Source organism: Capsella rubella, unplaced genomic scaffold (genome assembly GCF_000375325.1).
Source record: "Capsella rubella cultivar Monte Gargano unplaced genomic scaffold, Caprub1_0 scaffold_2, whole genome shotgun sequence".
NCBI lineage: Eukaryota > Viridiplantae > Streptophyta > Magnoliopsida > Brassicales > Brassicaceae > Capsella > Capsella rubella.
In genome coordinates this window covers 8,262,638-8,284,199 of record NW_006238922.1, presented here as the reverse complement: position 1 = coordinate 8,284,199, position 21,562 = coordinate 8,262,638, and the positions used below count along the sequence as shown (strand labels likewise).

The 21,562-nt window shown below is 35.4% G+C and overlaps 6 protein-coding genes across 6 annotated transcripts; 3 read left to right on the top strand and 3 right to left on the bottom strand.

The window, feature by feature from the left end:
• The first annotated feature begins 2,945 nt into the window (after positions 1–2,945).
• LOC17895058 lies at positions 2,946–6,570 on the top strand. The gene is made up of 5 exons (XM_006300681.2): positions 2,946–3,763; positions 3,906–3,967; positions 4,052–5,536; positions 5,611–5,740; positions 5,829–6,570. The coding sequence occupies exons 1-5, from the start codon at positions 3,607–3,609 to the stop codon at positions 6,467–6,469; spliced, it is 2,475 nt and encodes an 824-aa protein (XP_006300743.1). The 5' UTR covers positions 2,946–3,606; the 3' UTR covers positions 6,470–6,570.
• A 146-nt stretch (positions 6,571–6,716) lies between these two features.
• LOC17895317 lies at positions 6,717–7,538 on the bottom strand. The gene has a single exon (XM_006300486.2). The coding sequence runs from the start codon at positions 7,495–7,497 to the stop codon at positions 6,829–6,831; it is 669 nt and encodes a 222-aa protein (XP_006300548.1). The 5' UTR covers positions 7,498–7,538; the 3' UTR covers positions 6,717–6,828.
• A 618-nt stretch (positions 7,539–8,156) lies between these two features.
• LOC17895749 (agamous-like MADS-box protein AGL97) lies at positions 8,157–8,867 on the top strand. The gene is made up of 2 exons (XM_023788518.1): positions 8,157–8,564; positions 8,607–8,867. The coding sequence occupies exons 1-2, from the start codon at positions 8,157–8,159 to the stop codon at positions 8,865–8,867; spliced, it is 669 nt and encodes a 222-aa protein (XP_023644286.1).
• A 1,938-nt stretch (positions 8,868–10,805) lies between these two features.
• Positions 10,806–11,852, top strand: LOC17894348 (agamous-like MADS-box protein AGL97). Its single transcript, XM_023788517.1, has one exon. It carries the CDS (start codon positions 10,806–10,808, stop codon positions 11,850–11,852), a length of 1,047 nt encoding a protein of 348 aa, XP_023644285.1.
• A 977-nt stretch (positions 11,853–12,829) lies between these two features.
• Positions 12,830–13,810, bottom strand: LOC17896463 (zinc finger protein 6). Its single transcript, XM_006301644.2, has one exon. The coding sequence runs from the start codon at positions 13,641–13,643 to the stop codon at positions 13,056–13,058; it is 588 nt and encodes a 195-aa protein (XP_006301706.1). The 5' UTR covers positions 13,644–13,810; the 3' UTR covers positions 12,830–13,055.
• Positions 13,811–18,372: 4,562 nt separating this feature from the next.
• Positions 18,373–21,531, bottom strand: LOC17896306 (glycerophosphodiester phosphodiesterase GDPDL1). The gene is made up of 8 exons (XM_006300711.2): positions 21,387–21,531; positions 20,952–21,245; positions 20,248–20,862; positions 20,114–20,152; positions 19,732–20,016; positions 19,378–19,520; positions 18,812–19,295; positions 18,373–18,723 (listed from the first exon to the last, which is right to left on the bottom strand). Exons 1-8 carry the CDS (start codon positions 21,529–21,531, stop codon positions 18,437–18,439), a joined length of 2,292 nt encoding a protein of 763 aa, XP_006300773.2. The 3' UTR covers positions 18,373–18,436.
• Positions 21,532–21,562: the final 31 nt, after the last annotated feature.

The following is a 21,562-nucleotide window of genomic DNA, read 5'->3' as shown; positions in this document are numbered from 1 at the left end:
TTTATTGTTTTCGTGTTGGGAATTTCCAAACAGTTATATTACTAAAAGTTATCAATATATAGCTAAACAAAATATTTTAAAATATTGAACGTATGTGTAAATAACTATATATATCAGTTTAGAAGAAAATAATACAATTGGTACAGTGTGATTTGAGTATAAGTGGGAGATTCCTAGCGTGTATGGAGTTCTTGTCCGTGACATTTCAGAATTCGTCAGACTCAGACAAAGACGCAACTCTGTTTTCTTCTGTCTTATTACATTTCAAACTTTTTTACACCTATCTCTATCTATGGACATACACTATATGGAGTTCACTATTATTATTTTACTAGAATCTAAAGTATACAAATAATGAAGCTCTTCTTTGAGTCTTGATTCTTGAACCCTTTGATTAATGCAGCTAACACAATAGTCACAACAACATTGGATATAGGTATTGATAAAAGTTTAGGAAATACATATACTTAGAGTTGTATGTTTACTAGGTCTTGATAAAAGCTTTAGGAACTATGGACTACTTAGAGTTGTACTTAAAACTTTTCCTAAAGTACTCTTAGTACAACTCACCCAAATCTGGATTATTTGAGTTGTATGATTATCCGAATCGAGTTTATTTGATATCAGAGAAGACTAGTTTACTTGCTTTAATTTTTTCTTCCTCCGAGAAAAAATAGGATTCTTACGGATTTTGCCATTTTCTAAGACAAATTTTACGAATGTGCCATTTTTGCTAAAATTTTTGTGGATTTGCCATTTTCGAATTTTTAAATTTTTTTATTTTTTGATTTTATTTGCTAAAAGACGTATTATATAGTAAATATTAAACCCTAAAGACAACTAAAACCGACTAAACACAAACATAACAAGTAAAACGCGTGTTTAATCAAATTTTTCTAACTTGAGATATGGCAAATCAATAAGATTTTACGGCAAAACCAAAAATGCCATTAAAAAAATTCCTTATTGAGTAATTAACTCAAAAAATATTTTTCTCGCTCTAATCTCATACTTGAGAGGATTATTGCATATAACCATAATTTTTTGATGAATTAAAATGTTAAATTTAAAGAAAATTTGTATATCTAGCTAATATGTTAAATAACAATTTGGTAACTATTCATTACCAAAAATAATAAATCCCTAAGTTTTGCTTACAAGATAAAAATCCTTAATGGGATTATAAGAAACTTGAAACAGATTTAAAAGTTTATGTTTTTTTTTTCCATAACCTTTTACAACTCTGCACGATCATTTCTATACATGTATTCATTTCTATCCATGAACCTTATAAGTCCTTACCTAAACATAATTAAGTTAACATAACAGTAGTGGACCTTATCACATATAGTCTTTAAGACTACAGAAGAAATTATGATTTCAACATGCATGAATAATAATTTTATCATTCTTAACGAGCATTGGTTCGTGACCTATATATTATACTGTTATTGTTGCCCTAGGAGACAAACTAGTACCACAAACCTCTTAAAAACCCCATCACACACCATTGTCATCTCACAAAGGTCAGGTCGTTGTTTAGCCTCACCAAAAATGGCTATTCCAACTTTTTTTTTTCTTTTCTTTCATTTGTCCCACAAAATAATTACACTCAGATGTATTGTCCACGTGTCTTTAACTGATTGGCCAACAAGAAAATCATATGGCCAAGAAGAAAGTTGTATTATTTTTTCAAGTATTGGTTTCAAAAACCAATGAAGAAGTTTGGAAGTGAGAAAACGGACTACAGAGGAAGGTGGAATCCTCAAAAACGAGAAACAGAAACCTCTCTCGAACCTTTCACCTTCTTGTCATGTTCGAGTTTCGGAACCACATTTTCCGCTTCTTATATCTGAGAAACCCTTATTATATTTTTATTTTGTTTTTTTAGTTTCATAAGAAATCTGAATTTTTTCTTTTTAATATAATCATCCGACAATTGTTATTTGGTATTGAACAGTTTGGTTTGGATCGATTTGGTTATTGAATAATTCGATTCGATTTTGTATGTTGGTCAATAAACCTATTTGGTTCGATTTGGTTATTGAATATTTCGATTCGATTTTGTATGTAGGTCTATAAACCTATTTAGTTCGATTTGATTCTAAATTTTAGAATAAGTTTGATATATTTTTCTTTTGCAATTTTTATAAATCTGAATAATTGTATATAATCTATCTTATAAGAATTATTTGGTATTGAAATATTTGGTTCGGATCAATTTGGTTATTGAATAGTTCGACTCGATTTTGTATTTATAATCCGTAAAAATATCTGGATCTCTGATAATAAGTTTGATATTTTTCCGTAAATTTTGTATAGTCCGGTTTATTTTGGTTAGTTAGTTTATAAAAAGAAAAGAAATTAGAGTTTTAGTAAAGTAAAATAAGAAATTAGTTTATTTGTTCATAGCTTATAGACATGAAGACTTTGGTTCTATTTTGGTTACTCGTTTAAATTTTCGATTAATCGATTTTTGAAAACTTTCCGAATAAGTATTTAATTCGTTGATAGAAAAAAGTATTTAATTCAAGTCGGTTCTGTTATCAAATTTTCTGTTTTGGATACATATTACTGACAAAGATTTCATTTCTGTTTTGGTAATTTTTTTAAAAATTTTAATATAATAAAATTTACTTTGGCTAAAAAAACAATTTAAAAGAAAAATTAGTCAGGTAACCATTCAAATTAAATGATTCAATTCTGTGAACTGAACCAATACCTAAACCCATCTAAAAATCATGTTAATCGGTTCACTTATAGTAAACGATCCCAAACCAGATTAACCAAGAACCACTAACCGAAAAATAAAAAAATAAAAACAATTTGTTTCTTTGCATATTTGTCTTTCTCTTTTAAACTCCTCGATAAAGCTCTTTACCATCTCTAATAAGTCTACTTTGTATCAGCTACTTAACCTTTTGTGCGCATGCTTCTCTCTCTCTTCTGTAACAATCTCTCTCGAGCCCCTTTCACCGCCAGTGAGTGACAACAGAAGAGAATCACAGTAATAATTTTTACAGAACAACAACTCTCTCATCTCTCTCTCTCTTCTCTCTAATCTAATCTCCTCTGTCCTCACCTCTCTTTCAATCACTTCTCGTCACTATCGTGTTGCTTTTGTCTCCTTTCACTTTTTTTTATTACTCTCTCCCAAGTCCCAATTGCGAATATTACCCGTTGAGTTCTCAATTCTTGACACAAGACCTTTTTTTCCTTCTTTCTTCTAACTACAAAGCTTCTGTCTTATGTAATGATTCTTAAAGCTCTCTTCAGTTTCTTTTTTTCTTTCTTCTTCTTCCACTGTACCATTGTCGTTTTCTTCATTTCCAACTGTCTTCTTTCTTACCTTATTCTCGTAAAACTAAGCTATTGATAATGTTTATGATGTACATTCATCATCTCTGAGAGATTCCCCCAAGTTCACAAAAGCTGAGTTACTTTTATAAAGTATCAGACTTTTTCCTTTTTTCTTTCTCTGGGTCTTTGGCTCTTTGCTTCGTTCTTGATTATGTGATAAAAGTCTTGGGATTTTGAGGCAATGTGCTTGAGATCTCTCTGAACTTGTAGAGGGTTTGTTAGGGTTTCGTTGTTTTAGTCATCTTGATGACGGGAGAGTTACAGGAGACGGCGCCGTGTGCGGCCATTACTGAGAAACGGCCTAATCGACTCGGTGGTTGCGTCGGTGTTTTCTTTCAGCTCTTTGATTGGAACCGACGCTTTGCTAAAAAGAAGCTCTTTTCTCGCAAATCACTTCTTCCTGGTTTCTCTCTCTCTCTCTCTCTCTCTCTCTCTCTTTCACTGCCTCCTTTGTCTCTCTGTCTTTCTCGCTCTGTTTTTGTCTTTCTCAGGTTGTGTCTGAAAATGGATGATGCTGAGTTAGTGTTTATCTATGGTTGTATCAGGGAAACAAGTGTCGAAGAGGTTTGGAGGGAATGAGAAGATGCTCAAATCTAAGCTAAATCTGGTGAATGTTTCTCACTTTCGTCAAAGTTTATATCTTTAGTTTGATTGAGTTGTTACAGTGAACTAATAATACTCTTTGTTATAGATTGATGATGAGAACAGAGGAAGTTTTCCTAATAGGAATGAAGTCATGGAGATTAAAAAGCATGAGATGAGATCTCCTAGTTTAGTAGCACGTTTAATGGGGCTTGACTCAATGCCATCTAACCATAGAGACAAAGGGAAGAACAAGAAGAAACCAAAGATTCAGGAGAACAGTAGATGTGATGTGTTTGGTGGGGAAGAAGAAGAGAATGGTTTTGATAAGTTAAGGCCACAGAAGATGCAGAGAACAACAGGGGTTTGTGACAGACGTGTTGCGGTTAAGAAGTTTGGTTCTGAAGCGTTGCAGATTAAGAATGTTTTGACTCGTGTTAGGAAACATCATCAGTATAATAGTCATCATCATCAGCATCAGAAGCTTGCTTCTCCTGTTAGAAGTCCGAGGCTTAATAGGAGGAATTCTAGGTTGATTGATGCTGCTAATAGGATTTTGGAACCAGGGAAGAGAAATGCGAAATGTGTTATTGCTTATCCAGGTTCTTCAGGGGTTAGAAGATTTGACAATGCCATGAAAGAACCAGTTGAAGTTGTTGTTTTGCCTGAGTTGCAACGTGGTTTTAACAGTAGTGTTGCTTCTTGTAAAGCATGTGGTAGCTTGGTTGATGTGAATGGTTCAAGTCCGGTAGCTGAAGAAACTGGAAAGAACATGAGTTGTGTTTCTGAATCAACGCCTTTTCAACGGAGTAAAAGAAATGTGTTTTGGAGAAATGAAGAATCACCATCTGCTTCTGTTTTTGCTAAAGATAGTACAGATCAAATGGCTAGGGAAGCTCTTCATCGTGCCCGGTATGACTTTAGTGGGAAGCATGGTAAGGATGAAATCTCGCTGCCGGGTGTTACCTTGCAGAACAAAAGAGGTTGTTCTTTACCTGCAAATGCAATCAACTGTAAAGAGAAAGACTTTATAGCTATGAATAGAGGTTCACCTAGTAGGAACTTGAAGCTCCAGAGAAAATTTGCTGAGGAGTCTTATAATAGGTCGGGATTAAGCAGTCCAGCGCGGAAGAGAAGGATAGCTTGCGATAGTAGTCACGAACGAGGAAGTAGCTTAATGAATCCAGTGCCAGTGCCAAGAAGACCAGATGGTGAATGGTCATGCCCATGTAGTAATGACCCCAGTGGTAGCAATGAAACTGCATTGAAACCTGGTTGTTCCCCTCATAGAAGTTATAGCCAAGGTTATAAAGAAACCAAAGAGAGGAAAGGAGTTCGACGTGTTGCACATCAGATGGGCGAAAGAAACTCAAGAACATCGTTTCCAAGGCCACCGCTTGATGTAGGCACTCTTGGGTTGATTCAGCAAAAGTTGAAAGAATTGGCTTCTAAAGAAGAAGATGATGCTGTGGGAGGAAGTGCTTTACCCAATAAATCAGCATCTCTGATCCTCCATGAGTTGCTATCTTCTTTAGCTTTGGAGCAGCGGTATATTCGAGATATCGATATGCCTTACGCAGAACCAGCTTATCGGGTATGTGTATAACCTGCAAGGACATCACCGTTTAGTATTATATCTTTATTCATTTTGCTTTTTGATTCTTGCAGAGGAAACGCAAACCAGAGTTGTGGAGTTCAATAGGAAATGCAAACAGTGAATACACGAGTCCAGGTTCTGTACTTGATGCATCTTTCTCCAATGAGAGTTGTTTCTCGAATAGCTTTGACAATCTCTCAGGTACGTAACATTAATCAGACTACTGTTTCCTGCAAAAAAGAAGTCAGTTCTCGTATTTGAAACCTGAAACTGCTATTATGATTTGTAGTTCCAGGACAGATGAAGCTACCTCTAGAGCCTATAGAACCTGATTGGGACATTCTTGAAGATTCTTTGACTCCATTCAAGAACTCAAAAAGCGGTAGTCATTATCAAGCTATCGCCAGTCTTGTCAGCCATATCTCTATCACCCTCCGCTGTTTAAGCAACACGGGTCTCATGTTAACGCAGCAGAGATCCACAATTGCAAGAGAAGTCATAATCCATACCGAGCTATTGGCTGGTACTACAACTACACAAGAGAACTACTTCATTGGTCCAGAACTCTTCGATGAACTCATGATCTACGCAGCTCGTTCTGATCACCTAGTCAACCTCCCTGGACTAACAGGAGGTTTCCTCGTGGATGCCATGATCGAATACTTGGAAGAAAGAAACATTTCTTGTGGAGGATTAAAGCCTTTGATTGCTAAACCTGACGAGTTGATTCAAGGAGTTCTCCAAGAAGTTCCAAAATGGGGAAGATTAGCTCGGATTAGTATGGATGAAGTTATCAGCATCGAGATGGAGAAATGGCTGGATCTTGAAACCCATTTATTTGGAGTTGGATCAGAGATTGCATATGAAATCCTTCGGTGTTTGGTTGGAGAGTTAACAACTGATCTCGGGACAACCTTATCGATGAACTGAAAACTAATATCTTTTAGAACCTACAAGATCATGTTTGTGTAACTTCACTATTCCTTATGCTATTCAAGACACTAATCAGTGTTTGCTTTTCTGCTAACTAAGCAATTTTTATCATTGTTTATACAATCAGGTTAAACTTGATCCTCTTCGAACAGAACAAAGATAGGTATGAATCTGAACAGAAGTGGATTCATTTCCCATATACAAATCCTCAATCACACAACCAAAAATCTGAAAAAAGGACTAATCTTTCATCAATCAAAACCCACAAAAGAATAGAGAAATCCGTAGGAAAACAAAAAAAAAATCAAACTTTAAGCCACAAATGTTAGATTTTGAACACAACAAAGATCATAGAATCAGTAAATTTGTCTGTAACCTAGAATAGTCCGACCACCACCACCACCAATTGATTTCCTTCCTCCTCCTCCACCGCCAAGCGACTTCCTTTTTCCTCCTCCGCCGCCGTTAATGGCAGAAGCAGCAGCCATAGAAACTTTCTTAAGATCATCAACATTCGCATAGCTCTTACGCATCATCCCAATACCTTTCTTCTCACCAGCACTCGCTGAGACACTCCCTCTCAAAGCAGATCCGGCGAATCTACTCTTAACCGGCGGAGAAGTAAACTCTGTTCTCCGAGGAAGCAAATTCGAATTAACCGGTTTACGATTCTCTTTACGAATCATATCAGAGAAGTCAGGAACAGATTGAGCCAACGAAGACGACGACGTTTTCCTCAGATTCGGAATAAACCCAAATCTCGTCTTCTTCTCCGGCAAAACCCTTATCTCATCTTCTTCTCTGAACCCAAATCTCACTTGCTCTTCTTTAAGAATCTTCTCGAAGTCTCGTTTCACTCTAAGCTTCGATTCTCTTAGTCTCGCGTATTCTCCGTATCTAGGTCCTCTCTCGAATCCGTAATCGCCATTGTCAACCAAAAGCTTGAGTTTTTGTTGCGTTTCGGAGATTGGATCGATGGAAAACAGCAGATGTTCCATACTAGGGTTTGAGATTGTATCATCCATTACTGAGTTCTCTCGTCTTCTTCTTCCTCACAAAGTTTGGAACTTTATCTTATTGAAAATGGCTTTTTGTGATTCGTAACGGTCTGATTGAAAACAAAGAGAGAGAGGAGGCTCCTACGGTATTTTGTTGTACTGACGATTTTACCCTTTTCAACGGTCTTATTTTAGTGACCGTTGACCAAACCGGTTTAATAGAGAATTTTGCAGATTCGGTTTAATTGTTTTGCATATTTGTTCAAAATTAAGACGGTTTCACTAAACCTAGTAAAAATAAAGGTTTGAGTAAATTTACTTTTCTTTAAAAGGGAAACAATTTTTTATGTATTCGTTTAATTAATTACCGATAAGGGGATTATCAGAAAAAGGAAAAAAAACGATGGTTTAACCAAACCGACAATGTTTATCTCAAGTGATTACTGAGTAATTACTTCAGAAAAGGAAAAATGTTTTATTTAACTGGTTTAAGTACTGATTAGCAAAGTCAGAAAAGGGAAAATAACATCGATTAGTCAGAAAACTGAGTTTAGGCTTAAGTCTATATATATCGAATTAGAAAATTACAGAGTGATCAGTTCCATATCACATTCTTTCGTAACAAGCAAACACAAAACACAACTCAGTTCTTATTGTCTCGTTCTCTTTGTCTGTGAATCATCATAATGGGTGGATTGAAGAGGAAGATTGATATAAAGAAGATAGGGAAGAAAGATCCACGAGCGGTTACTTTCTCAAAACGTCGTAAGGGTCTTTACAGCAAAGCTTCAGATCTTTGTCTTCTCTCCGACGCTCAGATGGCGATCCTAGCAACTCCGGTCTCTTCTAACTCACATGCATCTTTCTACAGTTTTGGTCACTCCTCTGTCGATAGTGTCGTCGAAGCTTTCCTCACGGATCAGACTCCTCCTCGGAATGATGATGGTGATGATGAAAAGCTAGGGTTTTGGTGGGAAGATGAGAGTCTTATCGATTCAGAGGACCCGGAGGAGTTGGGAGAGATGATTGATTCAATGAAGAAGATGTTACACGATCTGAAGGAGTTGGAAAATAAGGGGAGAGATCGTGTGGACGTGAAGAAGGAGAAGGGTGTCTCACACGTAACTTGTCAAGAGCAAACCCTAAATCATCAACCGTGTTCTTCAAGTCAATGCATTGATCAAGTTGATGTAACTGTGAACCATGTCGAAGGGTTTCACAACAACACCGAAGAACAAACCCTACCGGTTTCTGACTACATCAACAACAACAACGGTTTACTTGGGAGCTACGATAGGTGTGATCAAGAGTTCCTTGATCAAATAGTCTCTGAGTTTCTGAAGAACACTGAAGTTCCATTGATGCATCTGCGGGCGATAGATGATTTGGGATATTGATCTAAATCAAACCAGTCGGTTAATTAGCCTTAAGTAATAATTACAAACTATTATTTAGTTGTATGAAGCCATAATACGAACATTCCAAACTTAATACGAAATTATATAAGATTTTAATTTTTAAATGTATCAATTAGATTTGGTTTCTATAATTAAACCCCCGTGAGTACATTCCAAAATATTTTACCAACCAAAAACATACCGATTTATTCAATATATTTTTTTAATTACATTAGAATTTTGTCTTGAAATGTATCATCTTTGTTATGGTTTATATAATTAAAAACTTGAGTACATTCCATCATACTTTATCAACTAAATGCTAAGCAAAATATTATGATGAACTATATTTTCTTTCAACAAGTATTGTTTTCTCTTATTAACCATGAATTGATGTACAGTTTCTCAGAAAATAATGATGAGTAAATTTATTCATGTAATTGATAATATTGGAAAAATTATTTCAAAAATTATGAACTCAACCAAATGTTTGGTATTATAGTTATTTTTGGAAACCCCAAATAATCATATTAGTTTTACGGTTTTAGACCGAATTGAAACCAACAAATTTTTAATAACTATAACAAAACTTATTATTGAAGGAAACTAAACCTGAACCGAATCACTTACAGTCGGTTCGGTTTTTATGGTAACTTTTTTTTTTAGCTTCCTAGGAGGACCAGTTGATGACACCCATGAATTTTAATAATATTATTTAGTTTTTGTTAAGATTTAGTTAGGACCGTTATTGGTTTATTGATTTGTAAATCTATATAGGATTTGTGAATTTTTATTAATTATGAAATCAAAATACATGGATTTTGAAAAACATGATTTACCCTAAGATTTGAGTCATTCTATCTTGCACTATCAAATCCATTTAAAACATATTATGGATATTAAAATCCGAAAACAAATCACTAATCGAATAACATATGATTTTAACTAGTATTTATAAATCATACAACCAATAACACATGATTTAATTATTTTAAAATCAATAATTGAATAACGTATGCTTTTTAAAAAATTTTTATTAAACCCCATTAACCAATAACCCCCTAAAAGAATACATTATGAAACAATAGAACATACTAGTCTAACAATTTTACTACATATATAAGATACAATATATTTATCAAACTGAGATGAACTTAATCATATATTATTTATGTTACACACTCTATTCATATCTTTACCTTGTAATAATCAGCAGAAGAAAAAGACATATTTATCATCTTTTTGTTTGTCTACTTTTAAAAATGTCTTCTATGTTGCGATCGTAATAGTATAAATATTACGAAGATAACCTCCATAATTGTATTGGTTTTACATTTGATTTGAGTGATTAGTTTTTTTTTTTTTAATATATAAGAAGAAGATGGGTATTTGACATTTTGACTAGTAACAAGAAGATAACCTCCATATAATTAAAAATGAAAAAAAAAAATATAATACATGAGTGAAGAAAAATATTTCACTATTTTAAATTTAATTCTTAAAAAAAAAACAAAAAACCCATTTTTACTTGTCGATTAGGGGAATATCAGAAAAAAGAAATAAACTTAATGGTTTAACTGAACCGGTCTTGGTTCGTCTCTGATGGTTTTGAGTAATACTTAAATTACCGATAAGGGGATTATCAGAAAAAAAAGGAAATAAACAATGGTTTAACCCAACCGACCATGTTTATGTAAGGTGGTTATTGAGTAATTACTTCAGAAAAGTAAAATATTTGTACTTAAGTTGTTTAATTACTGATTAGCAGAGTAAGAAAAAGGAAAGTAACATGGATTAATCAGCAAACTAAGTTTAGGCTTAAGTCTTTATATATCGATTTAGAGAAACAAAGTGATCAGTTCCAATATCACATTCTTTCGCAACAAGCAAACACAAATCTTATAGTCTTGTCTCGTTCTCTTTTGTCTGTGAATCATAATGGTTGGCTTGAAGAGGAAGATCGATATAAAGAAGATAGCGAAGAAAGATCCACGAGCGGTTACTTTCTCAAAACGTCGTAAGGGTCTTTACAGCAAAGCTTCGGATCTTTGTCTTCTCTCCGACGCTCAGATGGTGATCCTAGCAACTCCGGTCTCTTCGAACTCACACGCTTCTTTCTACAGTTTTGGTCACTCCTCTGTCGATAGTGTTGTCGAAGCTTTCCTCACGGATCAGACTCCTCCTCGGGATGATTATGAAAAGTTAGGGTTTTGGTGGGAAGACGAGAGTCTTGCTAACTCAGAGAATCCGGAGGAGTTGGGAGAAGCGCTTGGTTCAATGACGATGATGTTGCATGATCTGAAAGAGTTGGTAAAGCGTCGAGATCGTGTGGATGTGAAGAAGGAGAAGGGTGTCTCACACGTAACTTGTCAAGAGCCAACCCTAATTCATCAACCGTGTTCTTCAAGTCTATGCGTTGATGATCAAGATGATTTAACTGTGAATGTGCAAGGGTTTCACAACAACAACGAAGAACAAGCCCATTCTGAAGCAGTAGTAGATGGAGATCAGTTGGTGGTGATCACTAATAGAGATTTGTGTGACAACAACATTCACTTGTCTGATTTGGATGAGCATCAGATCCTAGCAATCTCTGACAACACCAACGAAGAACAAACCCATTCTGAAGCAGTAGTAGATGGAGATCAGTTGGTGGAGACTAATAGAGATTTGTGTGACAACAACATTCACTTGTCTGATTTGGATGAGGATCAGATCCTAGCAATCTCTGACAACAACAACAACAACAACAACAACAAAAACAATGTTTTACCTGAAGACTTGAGTTGGTTCAATGAAGAGCTAGATATTGATCAGTTAATTGATTATGAGATGAACTTGGAGATGGATGGTGAGACGAAGCAAAGCATGTTCTCTGTTTCTGAAACTGTGGAAGAAGGAGGAGTGAGTCACAAAGATTTGGATGAGGACAATCTTTGCTTCTCTGACTATTTCAATGGTTTAACCTCCGTTGCTGCACTTTGAAACCCCCTTCAGAGATAACAAGTTAACCTTTAGATTCTTAATCTTAATAACTGTTTTGGTTAGAGACTATCCCATGTTTTGTTGTATGTTTGAAGTTTCCTTTATTAACTTTTTTGACTTATTGTGTCCGTGTGATGTCTTTGTATCAGACCAATAAGATAAAGCTTTGTTAGAACTTGAACAAAATAACATATTACAGAACCTTTTTATGTTGTTGCTAATGGCTCATTCATACTTAATAACTCTGACACTTAATACACATATATATCAAGACTATACACAAACTTATGAAAGGAAAAAAAGAGTTTATGAAACTACAAACTATAATCAAAACACTAATCAGTTTAATTTCTCGTATTGGTATAAAAATTCAAACAATCCAAAACCTAAGTTGACACTTCTACTCGATAGATAAAACTACAAATGATCCAAGTAAAACTACAAAAACCAACAAAACCACACAAGCTTACAAATGAATCAAGTAAAACCACAAAAAATCAATTACATATGAAGCCATACCAAGAACTCTCAATTACTTAGAAGCTTAAGAACCAAATCTTAAAAGAACGAAGCCCTTAAACTGAATGTTCTAATTTCAACACAAGACTATACAAAAAGGTTTTGGAATCACAGAGAGAGAGAGAGAGAGAGAGAGAGAGAGATTGTTTGGAAAACCTTGGTGGAGTGGTGCACATTATAACATACATTGCAGTAAAACTAATAGTGGCTAGCAACATATAACCAAATCATCACCTTCATCTCAAACTTAAGTTAAAACCCCTCGATGAAGTATAGATTAGATCTAGTAGCAATTTATAACAAAATAGACACCTAAACCTGATAGCAACGTACGAAACTAACAATGTAAAGAAGTCTCACTGACTTGCTAATCAACTTCTCTCAACAGTCAATACTATTTATATATATTTGCTTCAATTATAAATTTATAAATATAGACCAAAGTTGATATACTGATATAGGGAAGATAGTTCACATTGCATTTTTACAAGAAGAATGATTTTTTTTAAAAAAAAAAGTGAAGCAAACGCATACATAGAATATGAGATTTTTTTGAACTAAGATAAAAAATATCACTAATCTTAAACTGAAATTAAGATAAAAAAAAAAAAAATATTACTCTGTAAAAATGAAATCCGAATAGTAGTAATTTACAAATTTTGACTGGGCCAAAATACAAATTATTCATGGCCCAAGACTTAAGTGGAGATCAAGCCCAATACCATTATCTAACTTAACTCCATTACTATGATCACTCTCTCCGGCGAACCTCCTCATCGCCGGCAAAGATCCACCGTGAGCTTTAACCTCTCCGGCCATAGACTCAATCCCTCCGCCGTAAAGTCCTCTTCCACCATGAAAATAACCAACGGCGTTTTGTGACGCCATGTGCTCACCGTAAAGCCACTTAGAACTCGAAGAAGAAGAAGAAGAAGAAGAGAGCATCATATGCGGCGGAGGTTGCGGCGGAGAGAGGAGATGAGGCAGCGGCGCAAAGGCAGAGAGAAGCGGATTCGTATGAGGGTGAAAACTATGATGACGTGGCAAACCACGAGTGGCTAGCATCTGTGCACGTTTTAGAAGCTGACGCTCTTTCTTGTGAGCGTTTTGGTGACCACCAAGAGCTTGAGAGTTCGCAAACTCTCTACAACAATATTGACACTCATACTTACGTGACTCGGGTCTTGGCTCGGGCGACCGGTTTTGATCCGACGTCGTTTCAAGTAGGTTTATACCAAAGAGCTTCAAAGAAGAAGATGTTTCAGTAGCCATATATATGCAAGTTTATCTATATATGTATATGTACAAAGAGATAGAGAGAGACAGATATATAAAAAGTCTTCTTGAAAATGGAAAGATGAGATTAAAGACTTATAATGAGATCAACCCCTGAGTTTGCATGTGCATATATTTATAATTAAGATGAGATTTTTTAAAATATATAATTATGGAGTCTAGGTTGGTCCACTCACTTTGTTATGGAGTGCTTATGGCATGTTTCCACATAGTTTACAAATTGGGTTAATGGTTAAGTTCCGAGTTTTATGGCTTTGTGATCTTAATAAAATTCTCTAGAAACTATGTATTTTGTGTGCGTGGACACATAATATACACAAGAATAATATAAAAGCTAGGAAGGTCTACATACCTCGTAAAAGCATTGATCGTATATTATATAGTTTAGTATAGGTAAGCATATACATAATCTCATTATTTTTTTAAAACTATGTCACGGGATTTGAACCGTTCAATTAGTTGATTGGACATAAAGGAATTTTTATAGTTTTGTAGAAAAAAATAATTATAAGATTACAATTTTATTGAATAGATCTTTGATCTACCCTCTTTAATTAAATAATGATCAATGCAATTATGAATGATTAAAATCAGGTTATAATTGAGGTCCCTACAAAAAAAAATACTATAATAACAAATAGATTAACATCAAGTTTAAAGTGTTGGCGTGATTGACGTTGAGATTAAGTATTTGTTTAAGCATGGCAAGATCTTCGCGAATCTTACTAACTACAACCCTGATTTGATCATTAAGCCCTTTTGAATTAAGTAAAATAGATGATTAGTTTAATTAACTAAGCTTATGCTTCTTCCTTACCACCCTGAACTCATGCATGACCTTTGCTTTTAGGATATTTGGAAACCTTTACTTGTCATTATCTTTTGTCCTCTTCACACTTTGCGAGTTTTGTGTTTTAGTTGACAATTGAATTAACCAAAATCATTATCTTTCTTTTACAATTAACAATATCATTGTTGGGGACTTAAGGTTTTTTTTTTTTTTTTTTTTTTTTGGTTCATTGTACATGGAAAACTATATGTGATAGTGTGATGAAACAAAAATCAGAACCTATAACTTATTTGGCTTCTTGCAAAGTGAATCTCTTACCTAACCTTCACTTTTAACAAGATTTTGTCTCAGTATTTGGTTTCTTTTACTTTTAAGTTCAAGATTTTGTCTCTTTTGGTCTTTCCCTAAGGTATTTTAAGTAGAGAAGAAAGACAAACACACTTCACGACTATTGTTTCCACTTTTTGTTTGACAAAATTGGATTGTTATTAGACTTGGCTAGAACCTTCCTTGAAACTTGTGAATGTTATGAGAATGTTATGAAAATGCATATCTTCACTCTAGCTTCGATTTATTACTAAAGGAAAGTTTATAGTTGATATATTGACACCTAAAATTTGGACTAACAATATTTATGGGACTATTCTTCTCAACACATTTGTTGAAAACTAGACTCCTATTATATAATTAGACTGAATCGTCTTTGCTTCCAAATAGATCTCTTTTTCTTCTTTGTCACCAACTTATTATTGATCCATGTTTCTTCAAAGTACATATTATTTCTTATTAGGCTTATTCATAGGCCCAGGTCTCGGGGTTCGTTCACAGGCAATGAAAATAACTTTTTTTTCTTTGAATATCCAACAAAAACATTAATTAAGAATTCTTAAAGTGGGCTAGTAGCAGTAAGGGCCTCGACCAAATTGATGACTTTTCAAGTCTCTTGAATACTCTTTGGTATTAAAAACTAGAGGTTAATATCATATTATAGCATTACGAGCATATGAACTTGAGGATAAAGGATTCCTAATAACAATCGATTCATACATTTCATTGAAAGGAACAACACAAATATATAGGGACAATCACGTTTTAAGAGGGCTTCAGCTGGAGGTAAGGACTGAGGAGTCATATGGGTTAAGAGGGCTCGGGGTTTAGAAGGTTCCATGTAAGGCGGTGTTACTTTTCTCCCCAAACATCGATTCCCTAGAGAAGATAAACAAATTTAGGCATTACTGTTAATAACCTTTTGGTGTAAATCTTGTGGAACTTACTTTTGAATCTTGCAGCTGTTAAAGGGAACTCTGTAATAGTTCCATTGATACCGGCTCCAGAGATATATGTGTCTATCTTAATAGATGCATCAGCCAAGAAGTCCCACACTTGAGAGAGAAACTCATTCTGAAACAGTTCCACATAAACTGGGAGTTGAGACTTCTGCAGCCTCTCCACAACATTGGTTTGCTTAGTGAGAAACGAATCCGCTTCAGTAAAGACTGATTCTTTGTTGATGACAAGCGCGTCAGCGGATTTCTTTATTTCTTCGACACCATAGTCAAGAATGCCACCAATAGATTCATCAATTTTATAGACAATCTTGTATTGGCTATGCTTCTTGACGTCAACTAGAACTGAACTGTTGGTTGACTGAATCATTACCTTTGTGGTTATATTATTGTTGTAGCCACTATCTATGAGTGCATCAAGAACCGCTTTAACTACGTCGAGCCCTTGCTTCTCTCTCAAGTATCCTGCATTCTGAGGGACACAATATAAAAGCATAGCGGCATGGCCATTAGGAGATATTATATATGGTCCGTTTGTTAAAATACTAATAGTAAGAGGTCGACGAGAACTCACCTCTACATTGATCAAAACACCGAAGCATAAGCAGAACTTCTCATCTCAACATTGTTTCCTTGCTTGGTTTCTGCTCTGAAGGATCTAAAAGGGCAATTATATATGAGTTTTTGGAAAATGGTTCACTTGATAAGTTTATTTCAGGCAAGAGCTCTGTGAATTTGGATTGGAAAACACTATATAATATTGCGCTAGGAATTGCTCGTGGTCTAGAGTACTTACACCATGGATGCAAGACAAGGATTGTACATTTTGACATAAAACCTCAAAATGTACTCTTAGATAACAATCTCTGCCCCAAAGTTTCAGACTTTGGCCTCGCTAAGCTATGTGAGAAAAAAGGGAGCATCTTGTCAGTACTGGACACAAGAGGTACCATAGGGTATATTGCACCGAAGATGATCTCTAGGGTTTATGGGAATGTGTCGTACAAGTCAGATGTGTATAGCTATGGAATGTTGATTCTTGATATGATTGGTGCAAGGAACAAAGAAAAAGCTAACCAATCCTCTACTTCTGATACAAGCACTATGTACTTTCCTGAATGGATTTATAAGGGTCTTGAGAAGGGAGACAATGGAAGGCTTAATGGGAATGGATTCACCCGTGAAGAAGAAGATATAGCAAAGAAGATGACATTGGTGAGTTTGTGGTGTATTCAGCCTTCCCCAACAGATCGCCCACCGATGAATAGAGTTGTAGAGATGATGGAAGGAAACTTGGATGCTCTTGAAATACCTCCTAGGCCAGTTTTTCAAATTCCCACAGTGTCTCTACAAGAATCTTCAACATTTTCGGAGGATATCTCTGTTTACACAGATAGATAATCCAAGAAGCCTCTTGACTGGAACATAAGGATATCCAAACGCAAAAAAAAAAGGTAGCTACAAGTACTTGGCATACATTCAAAAAGTCGTCTATATTTCGAATTAACCAAAGGATTTTTGTCCAACTATATATATTTACTATGTTTATCAAGTTAATATACATTTTTATCGCGATAAAAGATTTGTGGCATTACATGAAAACATAACATAACACTTTGAGTTTCATCCACAAATTATCTGAGCTATCAGAATAAAATACTTTTCGTCCTTGTTGTTTGTTTGCAAAAACCTATTGTATCAATTTTCTAGAAACAGTAATACTGAACAATGTATGTCACATTAAAAAAAAAAAAAATCCAATTATAAGTACATCAATATAAGAATGAACACAAACATTCACTATTGCTAAATTTTAGTTCTTGCTCGTTTCCAAACGTCCATCTATCTAAAAGCTTAATTTAGTGTTAAGACAAACTAAGACTTCGATACATAAGTGCCCATAATGTGCTGATAGAATTGTTGACCTTTCAAGTTTCCTAAATATTTAGGAGATAAGAGATAGTACGGTATTTGGGTGTTCAGTTTGGTTCAAATTTTTAGGTTTAGACTCATAGACCTTGATTGGATTCTGTACTTTTGTGTTAAAAGATAATGTTTTAGAGAGTTAAAAGAGGGAAATCCAAATTAAACAAATCTTGTTTTATCTAACTAAATACCATTTTTTCTAGGGTCAAGGTCAACTATAATACATACATGAGAAAAGAACAAATGTCCATGGACCAGTGAAGGTTTTGTTTTTTCTTTTCGAGAAAATTCTAGATACGTTAATAGACAAATAAATAAAGATTCCCCTACAGAAGTCAACAACAAACCGAACCAACGGTTCTAATTCTATCTTGAGTAACCTAACTTTCGTCAAAACGTTTGCTTCAACGTCTTACATATTACCAGTTTACTACTGGTGACTAGCTTTACTTGCTTCTTACGAAACCAAGAAGAGACATTGTTAATAGATAATAAAAGAATCTATGTTCTTTACTGTCCTCTTCTATTTTGTTTCACTATCTTCCTTTTTGTTTTAAGTGTGGAAACAAACCTAACTTTTTTTTTTTTTTTAATGTTTGTGTTTTGTGCACAATCATAATCATGGTAGAGGTGTGTTCTGTGAAACCTTGTTTACACATAGTAGATAAGTTGTCCCTGCAAAGAAATTATAAGGGTTGTTACTTCTAAAATTTGATACGAGGGTGGAAGACATTATGAACAGAGAGGAGGATGAGATTTAGGGTTGATCACATAAGTAGACGAGAGAGGAAAAAAACAGAGCAGAGAAGAGATAGAGTGAGTTGGGTTTGTTCATTAGGTGCTTGTGCATTGGTTGATGAAGTTACAGGGGTTGAGGTTGGGGATTTTGCTGTAACCGGAGGTAATGGTGGCTCACTGACATCAGCATCTGTGAAAATTAGGCTTGGAGCTTCGGCTGGAGGTAAGAGGTAACGATTCGCAACACCTAAAAGGCTACCGGGTTTAATTGGTAACATGTACGGTGGTGTGTCTTTTCTTGCCAAACATCGATTCCCTAGAAGATAAACAAGTTTAGGCATCAATGTTAATGTTTTTTTTTTGTTTGTAGGACCTTTTGGTTTAAAATTTTTTGGGCAACTTACTTTTGTATCTTGCAGCCGTGAAAGGGAACTCTGTGATGGTTCCATTGATACCAGCTCCATTGATATATGAGTTTATCTCGACAGTGGCATCAGTGAAGAAGTCATATGGTTGAGAGACAAACTCATTCTGAAACAATTCTACATAAACCGGGAGCTGAGACTTGTGGAGTCTCTCCACAACATTGGTTTGCCCAGTGACAAACGATTCAGACTGAAGAAAGACTGAATCTTTGTTGATGACAACAGCGTCAGCAAATTTCTTTATTTCTTCGGTACCATAGTCAAGGATTTCACTAATGGTTTCTTCGATTTTGTAGACTGTCTCGTACTTGCTCTGCTTCTTGAAGTCAACTAGAACCGAGCTGTTGGTTGACTGAATCATGACCTTTGTGGTTGTACTATCTTTGAAGCCAGTATCTGTGAGGGTATCAAGAACCGCTTTAATCACGTCGAGCCCTTGATTTTCTCTCAGGTATGCTGCGTTCTGAAGGACATAAATATAAAAGCATCAGGGTTCCAATTAATAAAATCTCAAGAGTATGAGTATGAGGCAACTGAGAACTCACCTCTACATTAATCAAAACACTGGAGAGAGAAGTGGAGTTTTTTGCCAAGTCCAGGAACTCAGAAAGCGAAATAAGCTTCCCAGAATTCTTCTCTTTCGGATTCCTTAACATAGTGTAAGTCCTGTAGGGGTTTGTAATAACAGCTGCAGAAAAATAATAGTCACTGTAACTCTCATGGTATAAAGTGTCCAGTAATTATGACCACAACATATCAAGCTAGCAGAATATTTTTTTTTTAAGGAACAGATTCACATCTATTTGTAACCTCTTTAACTTAAGTAAGAGTAGAAACAGTACTGGAACAACAGACTAGCATTTTTCTGAAGCAACTGGCAAATTTAAAGGGTAACTTACGAGTCAAATTCTTTATTTCAGGCCATGTGAGACTAAAAGTGTATATTCCACCAATTGAGCTAATCTCAGGAACAGTTGTTGAACGGTTTCTGAGAGGAGTTAGGGCGACAGTTGTGGTGTTCCCGAGATCTATTGAACTTGAGCAAAAAGGTGTACCGTCGCTCGACATTTGGACTGAGCAATCTATAACATCAGCACCATCTTTGATTGCCTTCTCATATGCCAAGTCTGTACATCCAGGATAGTTCCCACTCGCACCATTTTTTGATATAACAAGAAAATCCACTGAGGCATCAACCGTTTTGGTAGATGATAAGGTCACTATAAGTTTTTTTTTTGTTTTTTTTTGTATATTAGTAAGCCAAAAAAATGTGAAGCATACCATGTTTTCTAGCGTTTCTGCCAATATGGGAGAAGCAATCTGAGGAAAATATGAAATGGAAATGTTTGAATTTTGAGTATTTAATTACCAGCAAATTTTGAAGGACAGCTTTTTTTTTAGATTTTCTTGCTTACCAATGGATGAAGATGCAGTTATGGGAAAATCGGAGACCATGCCATCGACAGAGAAATCGCCATTGTCCACAAAAGATAGATACTCTGAGACTGGATCGAAGCTGTAGTCATGTGCGATATAGATATCATTTGAGAAACCAGACACATATACTGCTAATCCTGCTTTGTGAGCATCCTGAACTAACGATGTATAAGGAAGCAAGTACTGCTGGTCATCGAGTGGCAATATGTAAGACTTGGGAACAAGAATCCCTGAAGCAAACGTCTTGACAAAAGTTAGGTTGCTCAAGATAGAACCGTAGGTTTGGTTTGTCGTAGGCTCGAGATCTTCTTGCCTAAGAAACTGAAACACAAAACTAGGTCCATTACGCCCGAAACGGCCAGCAATTTTCATAAAGAAATTCACTTCAGGAGAAGAGATGAAGTCAATGGAAGCAGTTCTTGAAACTGAAAGAAGATAGTTGCTCATGCTCAGATTATGTTGCGCATAGAACGCGTCGTGCTGAACATTTAACCAAAAACCCTCTTGTTTTATCAAGGCGGCTACATTTTGAATCGTTGAAATACCATTTACGTCATCGAATTTCTCTGACCGTGATAATATTCCTCGGTTTACTGCAACATGTGGAAACAAGAAAGACAATGGTGAACCAACTCTATAACAACACATTTAAAAAAGCACCAACTGAGTGATAGAAACATACAAGTTACATTCTCGAGATCTTTGAAGGTGGTATCGATGGTGAACCAACCCTGAGTAGTGACTCCATTAACCATGTAAGATTTTTGACCATTTGGGTAAATATATTTGATAATGGAAGCATTGGCCAGATTCAAATCAGGGAAGCAAATCCCAACTCCATCTTTGGTTAGCTGAACATCACACCATAGAACAACATCGGCTACACTTGTCAGTATTGCGAAATTGTAAGCATCACTACTCGAATCTGGAAACAATCCAGAAAACCCACCACGAGCAATCACAAGTGGAGCATCACCTAGTAAATACATAAATAAACAAAGTAATCCAAAGTTATATTTTAAAGTATCTATGATTACCACAAATTCTAGTACACAACTACTTAAGTTATCTTGCTTTCTTGCGCAAAAGAAAGAGAAAAAGTGGAGAGCACACTCACCACTGAGCGTCTGCCATGGACTTGTTGATCTCTGACCATCAATGTGAGTAGCAAACAGCTGAAACAGAGCAAACCCACAGAATAAAAGCGAGGGAGATGGTAACACTAGCATTGCCGGATTACCTGGCCGGGAATTCAAAACCATCGTACCCATAGTGGATAGATACACCGACACG